Source organism: Styela clava, chromosome 5, assembly GCF_964204865.1.
Source record: "Styela clava chromosome 5, kaStyClav1.hap1.2, whole genome shotgun sequence".
Taxonomy (NCBI): domain Eukaryota; kingdom Metazoa; phylum Chordata; class Ascidiacea; order Stolidobranchia; family Styelidae; genus Styela; species Styela clava.
Genome location: NC_135254.1, coordinates 19,796,687 through 19,821,841, shown reverse-complemented (window position 1 = coordinate 19,821,841; position 25,155 = coordinate 19,796,687). Strand labels below are relative to the sequence as shown.

At 34.9% G+C, this 25,155-nt stretch overlaps 1 protein-coding gene across 1 annotated transcript in view; it reads left to right on the top strand.

Moving 5' to 3' along the window:
* The first annotated feature begins 7,209 nt into the window (after positions 1-7,209).
* LOC120344762 (uncharacterized) overlaps positions 7,210-25,155 on the top strand; it is a 28,271-nt gene continuing 10,325 nt past the window's right edge. The window contains exons 1-39 of the mRNA XM_078113136.1: positions 7,210-7,441; positions 12,164-12,205; positions 12,417-12,464; positions 12,642-12,728; positions 12,801-12,845; positions 12,929-12,985; positions 13,978-14,043; positions 14,387-14,458; positions 14,747-14,833; positions 14,921-15,067; positions 15,203-15,289; positions 15,377-15,523; positions 15,809-15,895; positions 16,183-16,269; positions 16,379-16,525; positions 16,821-16,907; positions 16,994-17,140; positions 17,422-17,508; positions 17,797-17,883; positions 17,989-18,135; positions 18,426-18,512; positions 18,618-18,764; positions 18,860-18,925; positions 19,360-19,431; positions 19,726-19,806; positions 20,104-20,190; positions 20,280-20,426; positions 20,715-20,801; positions 21,699-21,785; positions 22,075-22,161; positions 22,267-22,413; positions 22,512-22,577; positions 22,990-23,061; positions 23,364-23,450; positions 23,743-23,829; positions 23,920-24,057; positions 24,357-24,443; positions 24,727-24,813; positions 24,919-25,065. Coding sequence (XP_077969262.1) covers positions 7,373-7,441; positions 12,164-12,205; positions 12,417-12,464; positions 12,642-12,728; positions 12,801-12,845; positions 12,929-12,985; positions 13,978-14,043; positions 14,387-14,458; positions 14,747-14,833; positions 14,921-15,067; positions 15,203-15,289; positions 15,377-15,523; positions 15,809-15,895; positions 16,183-16,269; positions 16,379-16,525; positions 16,821-16,907; positions 16,994-17,140; positions 17,422-17,508; positions 17,797-17,883; positions 17,989-18,135; positions 18,426-18,512; positions 18,618-18,764; positions 18,860-18,925; positions 19,360-19,431; positions 19,726-19,806; positions 20,104-20,190; positions 20,280-20,426; positions 20,715-20,801; positions 21,699-21,785; positions 22,075-22,161; positions 22,267-22,413; positions 22,512-22,577; positions 22,990-23,061; positions 23,364-23,450; positions 23,743-23,829; positions 23,920-24,057; positions 24,357-24,443; positions 24,727-24,813; positions 24,919-25,065 — 3,696 coding nt within the window. The 5' untranslated portion in view covers positions 7,210-7,372. The remainder of the gene's footprint in view (positions 7,442-12,163; positions 12,206-12,416; positions 12,465-12,641; positions 12,729-12,800; positions 12,846-12,928; positions 12,986-13,977; positions 14,044-14,386; positions 14,459-14,746; positions 14,834-14,920; positions 15,068-15,202; positions 15,290-15,376; positions 15,524-15,808; positions 15,896-16,182; positions 16,270-16,378; positions 16,526-16,820; positions 16,908-16,993; positions 17,141-17,421; positions 17,509-17,796; positions 17,884-17,988; positions 18,136-18,425; positions 18,513-18,617; positions 18,765-18,859; positions 18,926-19,359; positions 19,432-19,725; positions 19,807-20,103; positions 20,191-20,279; positions 20,427-20,714; positions 20,802-21,698; positions 21,786-22,074; positions 22,162-22,266; positions 22,414-22,511; positions 22,578-22,989; positions 23,062-23,363; positions 23,451-23,742; positions 23,830-23,919; positions 24,058-24,356; positions 24,444-24,726; positions 24,814-24,918; positions 25,066-25,155) is intronic.

Below are 25,155 nucleotides of genomic sequence, written 5' to 3'. Positions count from 1 at the left end.
GCTGCTGTCTACCCAGGTTTCTACCACCACCACCTTCATCATTTTTATTTTCATGGGCCTGCTGTCCAATCACCGGCTCCTTTTTTTTTTTATCCCGACCACCTGTATTGTGTGTTGATCCTGCCCTACAACTCGGTGGGGCTCGAACTCTTGATACCTGGCCTAATGTTCAATCTAAATTCTCTACGTGCCCTCTTGATACCTGGCCTAATGTTCAATCTAAAGTCTCTAAGTATCCCCTGCGCTACCGCTACTGACGAAGAACGGGTGTATCAGAATCTTACTTAATTAACAACGCCACGCATGACAGCTCACGACGAGGCTACCCAATTTTCAAAAATTACAATACACATACTGAATTGTTTGGAAGCAAGTGCATTTATAGCTGGAGTCGTTCATCTGGAACTATCGTTTGCGTTTGCTTTATTCGTGAAAATAAAAAGATATCTCATTTTTAGTTCTTGTTCATTTTAGTTTTTTCAATAAAAATTCGTCATAGACCTTAGTCATTTAAAACCCATCCTACGCGCGAAAAATAAAAGTGGCATAAACAAAACGATTTTAACATTAGCTATTTTGTGGATAGGGGATCACCAGAGCAGAAATTTGAATTTTCCTGTTATTTTTTATTGTAGACATGTGCAGTTTTAAGGATAGCATATCTTTTTATATTTTTCTATCATGATGAACATGGTCAAGATTTTTGATAATCTTTTATTGAAATTCAAAGGAGCGTGGTGTTTCCGCTGGCGTCTTTCTCACTACATCATGACATTCTGCCAACGGGTTGTGGTCTGTAAAATATGCGCTCCAACTGCTCTTGTTTCTTATATTGTTATAACAGGATACCGAACCACAACATACCGTGTTTGACGTTTAATTGAAGGCCTATTTTAGTTAGTAAAGTTTAGCCGGAATGACAGTCTGTTCACTTATTCAGTCAGATTCACTTTTCCTTACTGGCTTCGCGCATACCCTACGCCTACGGATACAGCAAGCGACCTTTCTCTATGGCATGCTGACATGTTTTTTAACCTAGTTAAGATACCGGTACTGATTATTGTAATAGATTGGAGATATATATTTGTTTTTGTATACAACTTATCTTACCGAGATCTATTTGCTAACATTTCCGTTATGATTTAGTTTTCACCCCCTTGGTACGTACTGGTGGTTTAAAATAAATAACAAGTCAGCATGCCTTCAGTAGATAGTTGCTAACTGTACAGGTATATGTGCGTAAAACCAGTAAACAAACGCGAGTGAAATGGTAAAAGACTGTCAATGTTACACGCTCCCATTACCGGTACGGTACTGTACCCAAGGCGACATTAGCGCTGCAGTCAGCGCGCATACACCGGTTGGAAGATTGTCATGTAGGACTAGGTGGAGTGACGTCAGCGGCAACACCACGCCCATTAAAATTTCAATGAACGATTATCAAAAACTTGACCATGTTTATCGTCATAAAAATATCGAAGAATATCTAAAAATCACTCTATATATGAAACTGCCCACGTTTACAACGAAAGATAACTAGAAAATCACAAAAAAGGCAAATCTCCGCGCTGGTGATCACATTCCTCATAAGATCCAATGTTAAAATTGTTTTGTTCACTCCACTTTCAATTTTGCGCGTAGGATGGGTTTCGGATGACTAAGGTTTATTGTAGAGATGGCGAACCTTTTTCAATGAATGGGTCAAAAATTATATTTTTATCGCGAACAGAAGAGGGTGGGTCACAGATATTTAATTGATGTTTGTATCTATAAGAAACTGGAACAAATCCTAAAAGCTTCTGTTGGTGTTGGTGTTTTTTTTTGGCTTTATTATGCAGCACTTCTATCAGGGACTTTTTATGGCACTCGATTTTATGAAATTAGAGTACGAAAACACGCGTATGAATAACAAAAAATTGTTTAGGATGAAGCGGTAAATTATTTTACGGTTTCAAAGAGTTTGGAGGGAATTCCACTCTGAAATTGATATTTTTCGATCAGCTTTCAACCACATTAAGGCACTTCCACACTGCATCATTGTTATTTCTAGGTTTTTATTTTTTAAGTCTCAAAGATTTTGTTTTCTGAACGGCATTGTATGTGAGCAACTAATAAAATAGCATCTAGTTCACGTATAACCCCTAAACCAGGGTCGTCAAACCCGTGGCCCGCGGGCCACGTGTGGCCCGCCTAGGAGCAGGAGCGTGCCGAACTCTCCTGCTGCCCGGGGCGAGTTTCGGATAATGCTGCCCCATATATCTAACTTAAAAAATATTTCGTGGAATGAACAAATTATAGATGTTGTTATGCATGAGAATAAATGAAAACGTTTGTTTTATTAAATAAATCATCAACCTAAGCAACAAACTCATATTTACAAGATCGAACACATTTATTAGCAAAAACATGTCCAATCGCTACAAATGTCTGAACAACAAGTTTTTTCACCTCGTTAGTCAGGAATGCCTTTTCGATGCTGATCAAAGATAAACCTAACAGGCCCTGGTTTGACATCGAAGACATTAAATATGTTTTTATCTGTTTCAACTTTGAGAAAGATCGTTCGCAACTAGCAATTGAATAGCCAATTATGAGTAATAAAGAATATGCAAAGTTTTTGATTATGTTCGGAAATTTCAGTGCGGATCCAATAATTCGATGATTATTCTGTTTACTTATAGTGTAATTGCTGCTAATCAAAAATTGGACCGGAAATAGCTGTGAAAAACTAGGCTAGGTTCTGCTGCCCTCTATAACGTGCTGCCCGGGGTGACTGCCCCCTTCTCCCTCTATGCTGGGGTCATAAATGATAATTGCCAATGCTGTAGGTTTAGGCCTGGTATGTACATGCATAAAATCTTTGATGTTTTGGCAATTAAGCAAAATATTGATGAGTTGACAACTTTGGATTGCTTTGGCGCTTAAATAACGTACAATTAACAGTCTAATTTAAAGGAGAGGTTTAAAGACTTGCCATTACTCAATTTTACAGAAAATACGTCTCTAAAGAAAGAATTTCAGAGGATTCACAGAATGGCAGTTTTATTGACCTCATTATTCGTCAACACTTACTTGTATAAGCAAGTGAGATCACTAATTTCTGACAGTTATATAAAAATTGGCTTCGCATTGCTACATCGTCCATTTCAGCAAATATTGAAAACTTGTTCAAACTTCACACCAAAATATCTACGCGTAGAAAGACCTTTGTTGACTTTACAGTATCTTCGTTTTTTCATTGTTCTTATTATTGAGAAAGTTTGATGCGAGGGTTTTGTTTGTTTTTAACTTTTTTGTCCTTAACTTTTAGTCAGTGTAGCAAAACTAGAAAAATATTTACCATATATTCCATGTTAATTTACCATTTAGTAAACTAAATGTGGCCCGTCGGCCAAAAATGTTGGCCGACCCTGCCCTAAACAGTCTGCAGATGCACTTCCGAAAGAGACGAGACGTTGCGAGAAATGAACAGACCAAATGCATTGTTAGGTCATAAACTACGTCAGAGCCAATAGCTGAATAACGGTACACAGCGGTGCATACATACGTCCAAGATTAGGGGTTTCGAAAATGACCATACCGGCCGAGAACGATAAATTAACAATTCGAATATGAATGACGGTACAATATAATAGTTTAGTTACTGTTAGATCAATTTAAAGCCGGTTTTATTAATTTTTATCACTAATATGTTAGCATTTATTTTTATTTTATTCGTGCCTTGGCGGGTCACGAATAAAATGCGGGTCAGTGTTTCGCCAACAATCGCACTACAAATAAGAGTTCTAGGATGTACCTGCATGAAGGTGAGCCGAATCCGCATTTTTTTTTTTAAAAGCTCAAAGTGGTATAATTTTGTCACAATTACTGCCAACAAGGCTCATTAACGCAATGAGCGTATTTTTATTTATTTTTTGAATTTCAAATTCCATTAATGTGATACGAAATGTATAAAAGCAAAGCATTTTAGTAATCTGTCGGCTAAATTTAAAATCAACCAGCGCCAAATCTTTGTCTTTTCAAACACAGTTTAACGCACAAACACATTCCGTCTCATAATCATTATTTTATCCCGGCTTTATTCTATGAATTAGTTTCTCTTTGTGTATATTTTTCAGTGCACGCACAAGTTTGTCCAGTGTTCCGCCTTTGTAGCAGTGACGTTATCTAGCATATTGAGTGAATTTAAGCGCCTTCAGTTAACAGTTAGTTGGACGTATTTTAACCTAAAATTATTCTACTACTCTCCAACAATAAAATTAGAAACAATTTGAAGTAATAAAAAACGCGGCTATTTGAAGAACTGTATGGTACAACGACATTACACTGTCATGCCCTTGGGATACCAAAACAAGTTTACAAATGTCCACCTATTAGCAGAGGATCAGCTAAAATAGACGAACAAATGATTAAGCGAGGGCTTAATTAATATAACTTGGCATGTGTGAGTGTAAACTGGATATTTTCTGGCTTGCCAGTCTGTTTGGAACTGTTTTCTATGCGCTCAAAAATATGAATATCTAGCGTAAACGTCAAATATACAACAGCGCTGCCTACAACAGATTTAGCAACCAATCACAAAAAATCATTTTTCTTTGCTACATTGGATACCCGACAGACGGCACCTTCTGAAAAGGAGTCAGAACATCAACCGTTGGAATATCAAGCGCACAAACCGAGGATAAACATATCGAGTAATAATCAAACACAACAACTTGATACCAATCGAAAACCCATATGAAAAAACAAAATGTGAAATAAAAAACTAGTCTTGACAAAATGAAAAATATGAGAACTTTGGAAAAACGGCCCGCGAATGAACCTGAACGAATTTCGCGATTATTGCTGTATATTATTGTATTTCATTATTTCAAGTTTCGTGTACAAAATGACCACTTATTAGCAGAGGATCAGATGAAAAAGAAAAACAAACGATTAAGCGAGGGATTAATAAATATGACTTGGCTTGCGTGCGGTGTAACTAGGATTTTTCTGGCTCGTCAGCTTGCTTAGTGCTTCAGAATAAGGTCATTAGAATCCTCCATAGTGACCAAAATGACAAACCATCATTCCAAAACTTGCGGATATTCATAAATAAGAGGTCTGTAAGCTAATGCATGAATATCACAATAATTTACTACCTATTACATTTGATGGCTATTTTACCAGACTGAGAAACATTCATACCTCCAACAGAAGATCAACTTCGGCAAATCCGTTCTTTTTACCTCGTTTGTCACAATCCAAAAATTGCCTTAGATATAAGAGAGAAAAAAATATTGAATGGTATAGCAAATGAGTTAAAAAGCAATGGTTGTCGCGTCAGAAAAAGGGAAATCACGAAAATCCAATAAATATTGAATTGAACAGCAATCCAGGATTAATCAGCCGAGGTATAAGCAGTACTGTCAAAAGCCATTGCAGACAATACATCACTAACTTATATGCTCTTGGAAGGATATGAAATCTGTATACACATATATGAAGAAATGTATGTAAAATTTTACTCATATGGCCTTTATTTATCCTCTAGTACGGTACACTTTATGCTACAAGATCCTGCAGTTATATCAGTATATCTCATAAGTTATGTAGCCTACTCGTGGAATATACCGTAACATATGTGGCGTCTTCAAAGTATAACTCGACCTAGACAGGTTCCTTTGATTACCGGAACTGACTTACAGATATGGATGGACATTACCACGATGCATCTACAGCCATTGCAACATGAAACCCTGTCAACATATTGCGAAAATGGTGCACAAATGTCAGAATGTATCCACTGCCGCGGAAGACTCCAAGCGGCAAATGACTGCGCTTGCAAACATCCACCGGGTCGTACTCGTAACGAATTTTGTGTGGTGTCATACAGCTATAATTTGAAAAAAAAAGTTGAATTCTAGAATTCTAACCATTCCTAATCATGCAACAAGACAGTGTTTCTTAGCCTGGGTGCGATTGGTCCGCTTGTTTTCGGTGGAGCGGTTCAGAAGATTCGACGATGCTCCTCCTAAACAGTTAATGGATGTATATCATGAGGTCTTTCCATCACTCAGTCTATTAATTACTTCCAACGTTTCCAAACTTCCACGTTTAGACAACTCACAAAATAGCTTCAAATATTTCAATCACAAACTATTATACATGAGAATACCGAATTTCATCGCGATTGACAAGATGTCGCTGAGAACTGGTCATTAGTCTGCGACACCAAGATTCACGAGTCAAAAGTAAAACAATTAAAAAAAACGAACATAAAAAACATGGTATATATATATATTTGGGAAACCTTAATTAAATAAAAGGAAAGACACACTAGTCTTAAAAAAATTCACCATATAAATCATTTGTATTTCTTCACCATTATATTTATCACATGCAAAATCTAATCGAGAAATCATTTTTAAATTTGAAAAAAAAATCAAATAAAATTAGGCGGTTTCCCAGAAACAGATTGTACGAACGCTAATGCATAATTAATAGTTGATACTTTATTTACAACCAGCCATAAGAAATTTTTACGAATAAAGAAAAACTTTGGCCTTGGTCAAATTTTCGCGCAGATAACGAGATCGGAGAAGAGATTTGTGGTTTTGGGAGAGGATATATTACTTTGTATTTGATGTGGTAATATTGTTTACTTATTTATAAAGTATTATTGTAATATATATTAATAATACCCGGAATATTACAATGACCAAAGTATTTTAGTAACAATGAAAAAGTCTTTTTTTATGTCTTATCCAAACTGGAATTATTAGTTGAGTTGGACAGTGGTGGCACAGACTTTGTTGTCAAATATATCCGCTTTACGCTTAGCACGATGCGCTTTACCGCCGCGCCATGCGTCACACCATCTCTCATCTAAGGGACTTACTGCAGCTGAACTAAAAATCTTACAAATACGTGGCGAAACGAGAAAACGAGCCATTGATAACCAGCATATCTGAAAAACTGTCCGAGTGACACAAGTGTCTGAATGGCTTCTTAAGTTTCAATTGTGACATCATCATGAGCTTCTTGATGATTGGCCAATATCATGGAATTAAATATAGAAGTCGATGCTCGATGAAACATCCATTACCGGTCACATTTTATTTATTCATACGAGACAATACAATTAATTTTCTGTCCATTGTTACAACACAAACGCATTTACCAATCAATTTCTGAAATATTTCATTTAGCTACCTAACAGAACTATGTAGCAGAGAAGCGGGATTATCTACTCTTGTTTATCTGTTCGTTCTTGCGTATTTATAAATATGTGATATTTATTATAGTGTTTGTGGTGGATCTCTTGTGTAGTGAAGATGATCAGTAGATATTGGCCAGTTCATATTTGGTCGAATATGACGGTCGAATCGGTATGTGTGGTGAAGTAATGTCATCGAAGCGACGGATGAAATCCAGTCAGTGCCAGAGACGTGACTTGAAGGTATTTTAATATTAACTTATCTTGACCTTTTGATGACTGACAATTTATAATTGGATATAGTTCGGATCGAATTAAGCCTATAGGTAGCTTCGGTGCTGGATCACTCAGTTCAATCAATATATTTTATTTTGGTCACACTGAAAGAAACAAACCAACAACAAACGGACAAACAAAATGCAGTTTTGATCGCCAAAGGAATTGTGGTTATCTTGCAATATATTAGCCCATTCCGACCAGTTTATGTCCGCTAACGTTATCACGAAAATGAAATGATAGATATATAATTTGTCAAAACCCCGTCATCTGCTACTTGACTTGACATATATATTTGGTGAAACCTAACTTTTCTCTTGTAGTGAAACAACACTTCTGAATGTCACATATTCGTTATTAAACGATCGAAAAAAATATTAACCCTAATCAACAGATTAATTAAACGAATGGTAGAATTAAGGCGGGTCGAATTATGCATATCGAATGCAAATTTGAGCTATGTAGCATTCTTCCGTCCTTGCAGATCGAATACTGGTACTTGACAACATGTAATAAAAAAAACAGCAGAATGGTTCCTACTATCGTCTTGCAAATATCATACACCCCAGTATGTGTGAGTATCCAGGGTGCGCCTCCCCCATTACGTTCAATTCAAAACTGACAAAAAGTTCGTACCTATCCTAGCTTGAAGCATTAAATCCAATTTACGTAAGCCTACGTGGAATATGCTTTAAATCATGCAGCTGTTTGGGCAATATTATTGCGTCATGTTTTATAAGTTCATACACCAGAACCCGGATAATTCAAACTGAGTACCTAGCCGTAATTTATGATGGTAACACATAAACAGTTATACAGTTACAGAAATTTTTGAATGGCTTTAAATCCGATACCTTAATTTCAACAACCATGTCACGTGGAGTAAAAAATAAATATTGAACCATCTGGAAAAAATATTTTTCCACTTATAAAATGCTAAATAATTGTCATTTAAAGTTCTGTGACATTGTATAAAACCAACATCAAGAAAGAATGATTTAATGCAAATCTCATAAAAAAGCATTTAACCACGGTAAATTTTCATACAACTATTAACTATTGAGATCCACGCAACTTATTTGCCGGGGCGTGCCAAATTTTCTGCTGCCCGGGGCGAGTTTTTAATAATGATGCCCCTTATCCCTAACTTCAAAAATATTTCGGGAGATAAACAGATTATAGATGTCGTTATACAAACTCACATGTATAAGATAAAACTCATTTATTAACAATGAGCAAGACGCTTATTTCTTTGTCCAATTGCTACTTTGCTGGCAATAAATGTCTGAACGACAGCCTCTTTCACCTTGCTCGTCAGGATTTTTTTTCGATACTGATCAAAGATAAAATTTACAGGCGCTTATTTGACATCGAAGACTTCAAATATGTTTTTCTACTGGTTCTTTTAAATAACAGAGCTGAATATTTTGAATTGGACTGATCGTTTGAAACATATAAACCATTTTAAGGCGTTAACTCGCGAAACAACCCCTAAAATGAGCACCAAAAATGTTGCAATTATGAAATAGGATAAGAAGAATTTTTCTGGGGTCAATAGTCGGGGAAACATACATTGTTGACTCATCATCACCACGGTCAGTCACACTAAACACATAATGTAAGCTTTTATTTAAAAAAAAACGCATCGAGAAAAACATTTGTAATAACGCCAACTCTACAGCTTGATTTTGCTACCCCCTACGACGTGCTGCCCGGGGCGGCTGCCCCTTTTGTCCCATTTGGGGACGTCACTGCTTATTTGACAAAGGTAAAAATAAGCCAAAGAAGCTGAAAGAGGCTCAACGTCGAAGAAAAATTTGGGGCCATTATTTTGGTTGAGGTAAAACACAACGTTATGATAAAACCAATAGGAATTGAAGTAAAATAAAGTAAATTGCGTATTCTAATCTTGACTTAACAATCTATTCTATTTATCATGGTTGTCAATATACGTTATTGGTAGCCAGGCATCATAAATCTTTTGTGATTTTGCGGCAGAAGTATGCCAAAAATGGGCTCAACGTCAGAGAAAATTACTTTGTCTATTCCTGTTAACCATGTAATGAAATTATTTTTCTAAGCGGATTTACTCGTTTTTAACGCCCTTACCGCCTAGCGATATTAGGGATGTCCCTATCGTTTCCCGTTTTCGTTTAGAGCTGTATTCGAATAGCTTCTTCCAATTTTGGTTGACCGCAATTCATAGTGTGCAAAACGTGCGACGTCTCCGCGCGATCTTTTTCGATAAGTGGATATGCTGAATCGTCCGACGCATTAGCTCTGCTGGGTACGAGTAACCCTCTTCGAGACCCGAGACCAACAATTGTTGGTGAAAATGCAGAACTGGTGATAATTCACAGCGTGCCTCCAGCTCAATTCAGCTTTGGTCCAGATACTCTTCTCTACTCCACCGCCATGTCGATCCAGACCCGCTAAATTTCCCTGAACTCCTCATGTATAACCCCACCTTCTATTCATGACATGGGCAAAATACTGCCCGCGGACCAAATCCGACCCGTTGAGTAATTCAATCTGACCCACACGATGCAGCCGCAATCAAACTAAAATCAAATTTTGGTGTTTTGACTAAAAAATAAGCTCAATGGGTTTTTGAGATTGCGATTAAATTTAGTTTTGGCACGATGCTTATGGTTTCCCACTTTTGCAACACTGTAATTATTGTTCATAAAATGTAACTTTTCACGTCACATTTACATGTTCCGCCAGTCTAGTTGGGCAATATTATTAGCCCCTGGTCCAAAAATCTTGCCCACCCCGTTTAACCTTACCGAATACCCCATGTATAATTCTACCTCTTTGACCCATCTAATTTCATCAACTTTCATTTTCGAAGTTTCCCATTCGCGTAGTACCAGGGGAAGTCGTATGATGTCGGCGTTTAGAAAGTTGGATTCCTTATTTTAAAACGCGCTTAATGCATTTGTACGACCTGATTGCGAAAAAGGGAGATGTAAGTATCCGTGTACAATCGGGCGTGATCAAAGTCTCAGAGGCAAACGCACAACGAAGGTTGAACGCGAAGTACGATGAAGTAAATGGTATCTAAATCGAATCAAGAAACAAATTTCAATCCATAAATTCAGACATTTAAATTAGTTTAGCACCACAGAAAATGTTTATGATAAAAGCATTAACTTCCTTCATGAAATCCAGGGATCTTCTGCTATCTAAAACCCCACTCACAGGGGCTTGCCAAACTTTTCTACTGCCCAGGGCGAATTTCTGATATTGTTGATATTTAATTCGAGGGATAAACAAATTATAAATGTTGTTATATATAAATAAAAGTCAGCTTTCACCTACACATCTAAAATTATACAGCTTGGATCTGCTGCCCTCATATAACGTGCTGCCCAGTACGGCTGCCTCTATGGCCCTCCCCTAGGCCCGCCACTGCCCACTCGCAACTATCTCATTAGAGACATTCTCGCTTGACTCTGATTGTTTGCTCTTCACAAGCTTGTGAGTACTTTGCAGTTCACAATCGCTTTTTCTACTGTTACGTCACAAAACGTTGAACCAAAAAATTAAATGAATTGTTTTTAGTTCGTATCTTTAAACCACAAGGGTAGCTTACGATATAAAATGGTTCGAAATTATATTTTGGGGGGCTGATACCCTGTACTAAATAAAAATTGGTCGGTACGTAGCTCTCGTGTGGTATATATGTTTGGCAGACGATTGCTCGGACATATTTTGTTGATTAGAAATGAGTCAAAATTTCTTTCGGAGTAATGTCTTTCAATTGAAGAATGATTTCTCATAACGGACGTGATCCAAAGGTAATGTAATAAAGAAATATCGGGTCTTTTTTAAATCTGGTTAGGGGTGATTGCGGACTTTTCATTCTCTGTGCTAGACCACGCTTCTAACAAACTTTGAGGGGTAGTGTTGGTAGTCGGACAGTATTTGAGATGACAATGGGGAAATTTTAATTTTTTTTTAGATTTCTTCCGTAAAATAGAGTAGCCTATGCAAGGCATATTGTTTTCAATAAGGTATTTTTCCTATTCGCAACGGAGAAAGCTTTATATATACTAGTACCCACATGGAAAGGAAATATACGAGTCGATCTTTAGATCTGTAAGTATGTTGATAGGTATTTGTCTGTATGTCTGTTAGATGCACGCAGTATCTCATGAAAGCGTGGTTGAATCTGCTCCAAATTTCGCATGTGCATTCATCATATCTCGGACCAGAAGCCTATCGATTTTGGATGAATTATGTCGTATAATAAGCGAGTTATTAATTAATTAGTGGTGTGGCACGCGGTGTCACCATAGAGTCATGAATCGAAACCGCAGTTTCGATCGATAAGTCTTCGGTCCGACCGATATTCTCGTTAGAGTTTTGTTGTTTACATATTATGTAAATTTGGATTAAAGTAGCATGTTGACGTAAATTTTTAGCGGTATTCATTGAGATTGGCGCAATCCAATAGAATTTGAAATATAGCATATGACGATACTTGTTTGAGAATGCCTTGTTGCACTTATGACTCATTCGTCTTGGAATTGTTAATCAAGCGGGGAACTTAGGTCGATTACAAACTAGATCTTGACAAACCAATGTTTACTTCCATACTTCTTCCTACGTAGAAGAAAGAATTATTATCAAGCTACGTCCTTTTATTTATTCTCAACTAAATATTTTTATTTTATTTCATAGAATGAGAGTATATTCCGATCGTTCACAGGCCATATCAAAAAGGTAAATATAATACTAATTTCAAATTATTGGTTTTTATATTAAATTAGTTTATCGTATTTTATGTAAGATACCATTATTATACTTAATTAACACTTGGCTACAAAATAATATCTATTATATGCTTTGTTGCGTCGCTCCGTTTTATAGTTCCATTACTACTAACACAAGGCAGAAGTTTTCTTGCCATTGAAACAAGTCATTTATATTTCAGCTGTGCTGCTGTTGCCGCATTCCAAAAAGGGAAAAACGATATAGAACGGTGAGCGAATTTCAAAAAAAATATCTCAATTTGATTGACAGCTTCCATATTTGAAAATGCACTTATGTATATTTTATACAAATGTGGTGGTTATTACTTTGCAGAGTTATAATATAAACTCGGAATGCATTTTGTTTTAGAAAATAACTTATGTTCACCAATATATATTTTTAACAGCAAACTACTGTGTCTTATGTCAAAAGTTCCTTCAACAATGTTGATACGATACCTTCACTGGATAACGATGCTTTGGCAGACCAAATTGTAATTGATTGATTTTATTCTATTATTCACACATTTTATTTCAATTGATTAATTTGAAATAAATATTTTCAGATACAAAAATCGATAGTTGAGCTCCCTCGTGCGATCTCATATCCGGTGAGTTTTATATCACGAATATGCTCTGCTAACATTGGTGAATCACAAGTTTATATTGAACTATTTTTTATTTCTTTGCACAGAACTTACCTGGCTGCATGGTTGATGATAAAATCAGGAGTGTAGTTCCAAATAACAATGTGAGTTATAGTTTTCTTTCTTACCTTTTTTATTTTAGATCAGGGGTTCTTGAACTTTTTGAGCGGGGCCCAAATCTGAGTTTTATAAACATATCACGACCCAAATTTCAAAAATCGAATTTCCAATGTTAGCGATCACTATTTTGCTAGAATATGAAATAGACAAGTCACAGACAACCAATTATAACCTCAGAACAGAAATATATTAGGAACAAGAGAGCAATGCTAAAATATAGGGACACGTTAATCAGGGAGAAGCAGTTCTTACCTACGGCGCTGTACGCCATTCCCCGTTGGGAAAGCAAGAACTTTGTTACACACCGCCGACGTTCGATAAGCACGTGATTAAAAACAAGAAGAAGAGTGCTAGCATAAAATCGACTTTTTAGGTTTTCCACTAGGTGTCCAAAGAAAAAGTAAAACGATCCACAGGTCCACTTCGTGTTCAATAATAAAAAATTGAAGTAATAGCTCTGGCAAAAAAATCAATCTTTAACCACTGAAAATTTCAAAGCAATTTGTCCACTTATTCATAGCGTGTCAAAGAACAAGAACAACAACAACATCATATTGAAACGATCCATAGGTCCAACTAACGTGTCCAATTATCGATCCATCAATTATCATGCTGAAATTTACCTTCTATCATATTTTCAGTCTGCGGCTCTATTTTACCGAGCAAAACGCGCAAATTGTACCCACAATTGAGGCAATTGCAGGCCTTGTTTTTAATAACTGTTGGTTCCGAATATTTGATGATTTTGGTGTTAAAATTTCCACTAATTTCAATTTTGTAGAAGGTAACTCTTTTTCCATTTGCTTGATGATGGAGTATAAAAGATACACATTTTCATCCCCATGAATCAAATCTCTTCAATATTTATGTTCGTTAATGAATGCTGATTAATTGAATAGAATGAAATTGCATTTTTCTATTTTTTTTTTAATTTGCTAAACTTTAAAGAAAAATTTTGAGACGCATTTATTTTCAGATTGGCACCACATTCAACAAATCCCAAACTTCAGTGAAAAATGATGAATGCGGCGCTATCAAAAAAGTTCGTACAACATTTTTCGCTTAAACACATTTTTGTAGACTATTTTCAACAAGTTACTTGTGTAAAATATGTAGTCTTGTATATATATATATATATATCAATATCTAATGTTGCCCTACAAATAGTATACCAATAATATTATTTATTCTTGTAATATTTAACGAAACGAGTCGAATTTTCATTCTGCTGGAAACCAGTAAACCTATAAATTGCATTAGAGACCTGTTTTGTGTAACTGCAAAACTTCATCGACACTGCGGAATTACCAGGGGTAACACTCATAAATTGTTTCGGAAATTGCAATTGCTCTATTTGATTTTAACAATAGTTTATTCTTCCTCAGCTTTCTGATGAAATACTCTCCCCCAAGGATGTTCTCATTTCTTTTCCTGCCAAAATTGATTTGCCTCCACAGGTATGTAAATTATTATTTTGATATAATATAGGATCTGTAATAAAAATCATACGTCTATTTCAAAAATCAAGAATTTTGTTGAATAAATGATTAGACGCAATTTCATTGTTCTATGTAATTATCTGTTCATTAGGTTTATTTAATTTATTTTTAAGAAATAAACGCAATTCTCAAGTCAAATATGTACAAGACGTTTAATAGACAAAATTAATCTCATGTATCGAAATCTCAAATTATGATATAATTAGGTCTTTGTTTTGTATGGAATAAAAAGTCTAAATTTATCAGTACGACGACGATGTTTCATTTGAAGACGATGATATCCCTAGTCTTCTGTCAGAAAAGGGCAATTCTTCTTTGGATTATGAAGACAAGGTTTGTTTATCAGCATGTTTATTAACTCATTTTCTATATTTGAAGAAATTACGATATAGTTATTCCGAGACGCATTAAAATTTTCAGGATGGCACCACATCAAACAAATACATAACTCCAGTGAAAAATGTTGAATGCGACGTCATCAGAAAAGTTCGTACAACATTCGAAAACGATGATGTCCTTAGTCTTCCGTCAGAAAATGTCAATTCTGCATTGGACGGTGAAGACGAGGTTTGTTTGAGTCCAACTAGATATAAAAAGTACAAGAATTCAAATAGACTGGATTAATTTTTCGTCTTTGATTTTTTCGGGTAAAATATAGTTAGGTTTGTGTTTTGTGTAAACTACAAAATATGAGTTTAACAGGACGAAGATGATGTTACATTTGATGACGATGATGTCCTTAGTCTTCTGTCAGAAAAGAACAACTCTGCTTTAGATTGTGGAGACAAGGTTTGTTTGTCAGCATGTTTATTAATTCATTTGCTATATTTGAAGAAATTAAGATATAGTTATTCCGAGACGCATCAAAATTTTCAGGATGGCACCACATCAAATAAATACCTAACTCCAGTGAAAAATGTTGAATGCGACGCTATCAGAAAAGTTCGTTCAACATTTGAAAGCGAATATATCTCTAGTTTATTATCAGAAAATGTGAATTCTGCATTGTGCGGTGAAGACAAGGTTTGTTTAAATTAACCTGTAATATGTAAAAATTATTATGGATACGTGTGATAATTGAGACACGTTGGACTATTAGGAAACGTGGAACAAGTGGGATACGAAATTTTCGAGACAACCTACATAGGGTTCCGTTCCTTTCATTTACCAAACGCAATTCATCAGCTAAATATACACATAACAAGAATTCAAATAGACTGGATTAATCCCTCGTCTTACTAACGTCGGTTAAATTATAGCATAGTTAGGTCCTTGTTTCATGTAAACTACAAAATATGAATTTAACAGGACGAAGAAGATGTTTCATTTGGAAACGATGATATCCTTAGTCTACTCTCACAAAAGATCAATTCTGCATTGGACGGTGAAGACAAGGTTTGTTTGAGTAAATTAACCTGTAATATATGAATGTTAAGTGGGATACATGGGACAAATGAGACACTTCGGACTATTCGGACACGTGGAACAACACGTACAGGAAATTTTCGAGACGCCCCACATTGGGCTCCTTTCACATATTTTTTTTGCCAAACCCACTTCGCCAGCTAAATATATACAGTGCAAGAATTTAAAAATAAGGGATTATTCAATTGTCTCAAAAATTAGGGCAAATTTTACTTAGGTCTTTGTTTTGTGTAAACTACGAAAAATGAATTTAACAGGACGAAGAGGATGTTACATTTGAAAACGATGATATCCTCAGTCTTCTGTCGGAAAAGGCAAACTCTGGTTTGAACGGCGAAGACAAGGTTTGTTTACTAATAACTCAATATTAAGTAGAATGAAATTGAATTCATTTCATTTATATTTGAAGAAATTACGAAGTAGTTATTTCGAGACGCATCTATATTTTTTCAGAATGGCATCACATCAATGAAATACCAAACTCCAGTGAATATTGCTAAATGTGACGCCATCAGAAAAGTTCGTTCAACATTTGAAAACGAATATATCCCTAGTCTCCTGTCAAAAAATGTGAATTCTGCTTTGGGCGGTGAAGACAAGGTTTGTTTAAGTAAAGTAACCTGTAATATATAAATATTAATGTGGATACGTGGTACAAGTGATGCGCTATGTACTACTGGGACACGTGGGACACGTTGTACACGAAATTTCCGAGACACCCTACATTGGGTTCCTTTCACTTATTTTTTTTTTCACCAAACACAGTTCTCCGGTTAAATATAAACAGTACAAGAATTCAAAGAAACTGGATTAATTTTTAGTCTTTTAAAAGATGGTTGAATTATAGTATATTTAGGTCCTTGTTTTGGTAAACTACAAAATATGAATTTGTTAGGACGAAGAGGATGTTACATTTGAAGACGATGATGTCCTCAGTCTTCTGTCAGAAAAGGTCAATTCTGCTTTAGATATTGAAGACATGGTTTGTTTATCAGCTTGTTTATTAATATATTTTCTTTATTTGAGGAATTACGAAGTAGTTATTTCGAGACGCATCTATATTTTCAGGATGGCATCACATCAAAGAAATATCAAACTCCAGTGAATATTGCTGAATGTGACGCCATAAGAAAAGTTCGTTCAACATTTGAAAACGAATATATCTCTAGCCTCCTATCAAAAAATGTAAATTTTGCACTGGTCGGTGAAGACAAGGTTTGTTTAAGTAAATTAACCTGTAATATGTAAATATTGATTTGGAAACGTGGTATAAGTGATGTACCATGTACTGAACAAGTCGTACACAAAACCTTCGAGACAACCTACATTGGGTTCCTTTCACTTGATTTTTTTTATCAAACGCAATTCTCCAGCTAAATATAAACAGTACAAGAATTCAAATAGACTGGATTAATTTTTCGTCTTTGAAAATTTCGTTATAATATAGTATAGTTATGTTCTTGTTTTGTGTAAACTACAAAATATGAATTTGTTAGAACGAAGAAGATGTTACATTTGAAGACGATGATATCCTTAGTCTTCTGTCAGAGAAGGCTAATTCTGCATTGGACGGTGAAGACAAGGTTTGTTTGAGTAGATTAACTTGTAATATATTAATGTTAAGTGGGATACGTGGGACAAATGAGACACGTTGGACTTTTTGGACACGTGGAACGAGTCGTACACGAAATTTTCGAGACACCCTACATTGGGTTCCTTTCACCTATTTTTTTTCACCAAAGGCATTTCTTCAGCTAAATATATACAGTGCAAGAATTTAAAAAAGATAGGATTATTCACTCGTCTCAAAAAGTAGGGCAATTTTTGTTAGGCCTTTGTTTTGTGTAAACTACAAAATATTAATTTAACAGGACGAAGAGGATGTTACATTTGAAGACGATGATATTCTTCGTCTTCTGTCGGAAAAGGCAAATGCTGCTTCAAGCGGCGAAGACAAGGTTTGTTTATTATTAACTCAATATTAAGTAAAATGAAATTGAATTCTTTTCTTATATTTGAACAAATTACGAAAGAGTAATTTCAAGACGCATGTATATTTTAAGGATGGCAGAACATCAAAGAAATACCAAACTCCAGTGCATATTGCTGAATGTGACGCCATCAGAAAAGTTCCTTCAACATTTGGAAAAGAATATATCCCTAGTCTCCTGTCAGAAAATGTAAATTCTGCATTGGACGGTGAAGACAAGGTTTGTTTAAGTAAATTTACCTGTAATATTTAAACATTGATTTGGAAACGTGGTACAAGTAATGCACCATGTACTGCTGGGACACGTGGAACAAGACGTACATGAAATTTTCAAGACATCCTACATTGGGTTTCTTTCACTTATTTTTTTTTCCGCCAAACCCACTTCTCTAGCTAAATATATACAGTGCAAGAATTTAAAAATATAGGATTATTCAATTGTCTCAAAAAGTAGGGCAAATTTTAGTTAGGTCTTTGTTTTGTGTGAACTTCAAAATATGAATTTAACAGGACGAAGAGGATGTTACATTTGAAGACGATGATATACTCAGTCTTCTGTCGGAAAAGGCAAATTCTGCTTTGAACGGCGAAGACAAGGTTTGTTTGTTAATAACTCAATATTGAGTAGAATGAAATTGGATTCTTTTCTTATATTGAATGAAATTACGAAGTAGTTATTTCAAGACACATTTATATTTTCAGGATGGCATCACATTAAAGAAATACCAAATTCCAGTGAATATTGCTGAATGTGTCGGCATCAAAAAAGTTCCTTCGACATTTGAAAATGAATATTTTCCTAGTCTCCTGTCTGAAAATGTAAATTCTGCATTGGGCGGTGGAGACAAGGTTTGTTTGAGTAAATTACCCTTCAATATATAAATATTTATTTGGAAACGTGGTACAAGTAATGCACCATGTACTATTTACGCATCTATTTCCAGGATGACACCGCATCAAAGAAATACCAAACTTCAGTGAAAAATGCTGAATGCGACGTCATCAGAAAAGTTCGTACAACATTTTTATAAGTACAATTTTATATACCTAATTTCAAACCAGTTAGTGGTGAATAATACTCAAGATTATCTATTCATATTCTATGTTACCTTATCTATTCCCAAACCGTTTAAATCTAACAAAACGAGTACAATTGTCATTCTCCTGTAAACAAAAGAATGCACTGTCTTTCATAAATATTTGTTTTTGAGGTCAAGAATATTAAACCAGGTAAGCATCGATGTTAAATCATTCGATTTAAAATGAAGAAACAACTCAATAGAATAAAAGCCTGTTTTGTATGATCGTGAAAATAAATTGAAAATTTAAATTTAATGAGTTAGCAATCATTTAAATTTATATATAAGGTATCCAGAAACTTCAACTAAAATTGTTATATCGTTTTATTCACCTTGCTAACAAAAGTTTAATTTTCCTGCAACAGACCTCAGATGAAATGCTCTTTTTCAAGGCTGTTGTCATTTCCTTTCTCGACAATATTGATTTGCTCCCAAAGGTTTGTAAATTTTTCATCTTGACAAATATAATAACTACAATAAATAAACACAGGAGTGGGATTATTTCGTTGAATGAAATATTAGTGATTAGTTAATTAATCTACATAATTATTTGCATATTAAACTCATTCTACTTTTTTTTTTAACAAGTGAAATTCTTCATCTAATTATTTACAAATTCGAAGTGTAGCTAAGAATGTAGTTAGGCAAGATTCCCTGTCTTACAAAGGTCTGTTAAATTTTAGAATAGTTAGGTCTGTGTTTTGAGTTAAATAAAAATTAAAATTTAACAGAACGGCGGAGATGCTTCATTTGAAAACGATGATATTCTAAGTCTCGTGTCAGAAAATTCTGCTTTGGGCGGTAAAGACAAGGTTTGTTTATTTAAGTAAATGAAACTGTAATATTTAAATACTGAGTGAGGTGCGTGGGCCAAGTGAGGCACGTGGGACTATTGGGATACATGAAACTAGTGGGACACGACATTTTCGAGACACCCCACATTGGATTCCTTTTACTTCATTTTTTTTGACAAACACAAATCTCCAGCTAAATATAAACTGTACAAGAGCATAAATGGACTGGATGAATTTTTCGTCTCAAAAAGTCGTTTAAATTATAGTATAGCTGGGTGTTTGTTTTGTGTAAACTACAAAATATAAATTTGACAGGACGAAGATGATGTTACATTTGAAGACGATGATGTCCTTAGTCCTCTGTCAGAAAAGGCGAATTCTGCTTTGGATATTGAAGATATGGTTTGTTTACCAGCTTGTGCAATAATTCATTTTTTATATATTTAATGAAATTACGAAGTAATTATTTTGTGACGCATCTATTTTTTCAGGATGGCACCACATCAAAGAAATACGAAACTCCAGTAAATATTGCTGAATGTGACGGCATCAGAAAAGTTTCTTCAACATTTGGAAAAGAATATATCCCTAGTCTCCTGTCCGAAAATGTAAATTCTGCATTGGACGGTGAAGACAAGGTTTGTTTAAGTAAATTAACCGGTAATATATAGATATGAATATGAATACGTGTGATAAGTGAGACACGTTGGACTATCGGGAAACATGGAACAAGTGGGATACGAAATTTTCGAGACACCCTAATAGGGCTCCGTTCCTTTCATTTACCAAGCGCAATTCTCCAGCTAAATATACACAGAACAAGAATTCAAATAGACTGAATTATTCCCTTGTCTTACAAAAGTCGGTTAAATTATAGCATAGTTAGGTCCTTGTTTCATGTAAAATACAAAATATGAATTTAACAGGACGAAGAAGATGTTTCATTTGGAAACGATGATATCCTTAGTCTTCTGTCAGAAAAGATCAATTCCGTATTGGACGGTGAAGACAAGGTTTGTTTAAGTAGACCTGTACTATATAAATGTTAAGTGGGATACGTTGGACAAATGATACACGTTGACTATTCGGAAACGTGGAACAAGTCTTACACGAAATTTTCGAGACGCCCTACATTGGGTTCCTTTCACTTATTTTTTTTTCATCAAACGTATTTCTCCAGCTTAATATATACAGTGCAAGAATTACAAAAGATAGGATTATTCACTCGTCTCAAAAAATAGGGTAATTTTTGTTAGGTATTTGTTTTGTGTAAACTACAAAAAAATTATTTAACAGGACGAAGAAGATGTTACATTTGATAACGATGATATTCTTCGTCTTCTGTCGGAAAAGGCATATTCTGCCTCAAGCGGCGAAGACAAGGTTTGTTTATTAATAAATCAATATTAAGTAGAATGAAATTGAATTCATTTTATTTATATTTGAAAAAATTACGAGTAGTTCGAGACGCATCTATATTTTTTCAGAATGGCATCACATCAAAGAAATACCAAACTCCAGTGAATATTGCTAAATGTGACGCCATCAGAAAAGTTCGTTCAACATTTGAAAACGAATATATCCCTAGTCTCCTGTCCGAAAATGTAAATTCTGCATTGGGCGGTGAAGACAAGGTTTGTTTAAGTAAATTAACCTGTAATATATGAATGTGGATACGTGGTACAAGTGATGCGCTATGTACTACTGGAACACGTGGAACACGTTGTACACGAAATTTCCGAGACACCCTGCATTGGGTTCCTTTCACTAATTTTGTTTTCACCAAACGCAGTTCTCCGGTTAAATATAAACAGTACAAGCGTTCAAATAAACTGGATTATTTTTCCTCTTTTAAAAGATGGTTGAATTATAGTATATTTAGGTCCTTGTTTTGTGTAAACTATTAACAGGACGAAGAGGATGTTACATTTGAAGACGATGATGTCCTTGGTCTTCTGTCAGAAAAGGTCAATTCTGCATTGGACGGTGAAGACAAGGTTTGTTTGAGTAAATTAACCTGTAATATAGGAATGTTGAGTGGGATAAGTGAGACAAATGAGACACGTTGGACTATTCGGACACGTGGAACAAGACATACATGAATTTTCAAGACATCCTACATTGGGTTTTTTTGCTTATTTTTTTTTCACCAAATGCACTTGTTCAGCTAAAAAATATACAGTACAAGAATTTAAAAAGATGGGATTATTCACTCGTCTCAAAAAAGTAGGGCAAATTTTAGTTTGGTCTTTGTTTTGTGTAAACTAGGAAATATGAATTTAACAGGACGGAGAGGATGTTACATTTGAAGACGATGATATCCCTGGTCTTCTGTCGAAAAGGGCAAATCCTGCTTCGAACGGCGAAGACAAGGTTTGTTTATTATTAATTCAATAGTGAGTTGAATGAAATTGGATTCATTTCTTATATTGAATAAAATTACGAAGTAGTTATTTCAAGACACATTTATATTTTCAGGGTGGCATCACATCAAAGAAATACCAAATTCCAGTGAATATTGCTGAATGTGTCGGCATCAAAAACGTTCCTTCTACATTTGAAAATGAATATTTTCCTAGTCTCCTGTCTGAAAATGTAAATTCTGCATTGGGCGGTGGAGACAAGGTTCGTTTGAGTAAATTAACCTTTAATATATAAATATTTATTTGGGAACGTAGTACAAGTGATGCACCACCATTTACTGTTTACGCATCTATTTCCAGGATGACATCGCATCAAAGAAATACCAAACTTCATTGAAAAATGCTGAATGCGACGTCTTCAGAAAAGTTCGTACAACATTTTTATAAGTACATTTTTATAAACCTAACTTCAAACCAGTTAGTGGTGTATAATGCTCAAACGCATCCATCCATATCCTATGTTACTATCTAACAAAACGAGTACAATTGTCATTCTTCTGGAAGCAAAAGAATGCACTGTCTTCCACAAATATTTGTTTCTGAGGTCAAGAATATTAAACCGAGTAAGAATCGATATTAAATCATTCGATATGAAATGAAGAAACAACTCAATAGAAATGAAAGGCTGTATTGTATGATCGTAGAAATAAATAGGAAATTTAAATTCAACGAGTTGGAAATCATTGAAATTGATATATAAAGTTTCCAGAAAATTCAACTGAAGTTGTTATATCGTTTTATTCACCTTGCTAACAGAAGTTTAATTTTCCTGCCACAGAACTCAGATGAAATGCTATTTTTCAAGGCTGTTGTCGTTTCCTTTCTCAACAATATTGATTTGCTTCCAAAGGTCTGTGAATTTTTTCATCTTGACAAATATAAGAACTACAATAAATAAACACAGAAGTGGGATTATTTTGGTGAATGAAATATGAGTTGTTAGTTTATTGATCTACATAGTTATTTGCATATTGATTGCATTCTATTTATTTTTTCTTCACCAAGAAAAGTTCTCCGGGTAATTATTTACAAATTTGAAGTGTAGCTAAGAACGTAATTAGTCAAGAATAATCCCTTGCCTTACAAAATACTGTTAAATTTTAAAATAGTTAGGTCTGTTTTTTGAGATAAATAACAATTGGAATTTAACAGAACGGCGGAGATGTTTCATTTGAAAACGATGATATTCTTAGTCCCCTGTCAGAAAAAGCCAATTCTGTTTTGGACGTTGAAGACAAGGTTTGTCTAATGTAAATTAAACTAATCTTTAAATACTGAGTGGAATGCGTGGGACAAGTGAGACACGTGGGGCTATTGGGAAACATGAAACTAGTGGGACACGACATTTTCGAGACACCCCACATTGGATTCCTTTCACTTCATTTTTATTTGCCAAACACAGTTCTTCAGCTTATATATAAAGTATCAGAGTATAAATAGACTGGATTAATCCTTCATCTCAAAAAGTCGTTTAAATTATAGTATAGTTGGGTGTTCGTTTTGTGTTAAACACAAAATATAAATTTAACAGGACGAAGAGGATGTTACATTTGAAGACGATGATGTCCTTAGTCTTCTATCAGCAAAGAGCAATTCTGCTTTGGATATTGAAGACATGGTTTGTTTACCAGATTGTTCATTAATCCAATTTTTATATATTTGAAGAAATTACGAAGTAGGTATTTCGAGACGCATCTATTTTTTTCAGTACGGCATCACATCAAAGAAATATCAAACTCCAGTGAATATTGCTGAATGTGACGCCATCGGAAAAGTTCGTTCAACGTTTGAAAACGAATATATCCCTAATCTCCTGTCAAATTCTGCTTTGGGCGGTGAAGACAAGGTTTGTTTAAGTAAATTAACCGGTAATATATAAATATTAATTTGGAAATGTGGTATACTATAAGTGATGTACTATGTACTACTTGGACACGTGCAATAAGTCGTACAAAAAACCTTCGAGACAACCTACATTGGATTCCTTTCACTTGATTTTTTTTACCAAACGCAATTCTCCAGCTAAATATAAACAGTACACGAATTCAAATAGACTGGATTAATTTTTCGTCTTTGAAAAGTTCGTTATAATATAGTATAGTTAGGTTCTTGTTTTGTGTAAACTACAAAATATGAATTTGTTAGGACGAAGAAGATGTTACATTCGAAGACGATGATATCCTTAGTCTTCTGTCAGAGAAGGCTAATTCTGCATTGGACGGTGAAGACAAGGTTTGTTTGAGTAAATTAACCTGTAATATATGAATGTTAAGTGGGATACGTGGGACAAATGAGACACGTTGGACTTTTTGGACACGTGGAACAAGTCGTACACGAAATTTTCGAGACACCTTACATTGGGCTCCTTTCACCTATTTTTTCACCAAACGCATTTCTCCAGCTAAATATATACAGTGCAAGAATTTAAAAAGATAGGATTATTCACGTCTCAAAAAGTAGGGCAATTTTTGTTAGACCTTTGTTTTGTGTAAACTACAAAATATTAATTTAACAGGACGAAGAGGATGTTACATTTGAAGACGATGATATCCTTCGTCTTCAGTCGGAAAAGGCAAATGCTGCTTCAAGCGGCGAAGACAAGGTTTGTTTATTATTAACTCAATATTAAGTAAAATGAAATTGAATTCTTTTCTTATATTTGAACAAATTACGAAAGAGTTATTTCGAGACGCATGTATATTTTAAGGATGGCAGAACATCAAAGAAATACCAAACTCCAGTGCATATTGCTGAATGTGACGCCATCAGAAAAGTTCGTTCAACATTTAAAAGCGAATATATCCCTAGTCTCCTGTCAGGAAATGTAAATTATGCTTTGGACGTTGAATACAAGGTTTGTTCAAGTAAATTAAACTGTAATATATGGATACTGAGTGGGATGCGTGCGACAAGTGAGACACGTAAGACTATTGGGAAACATGGA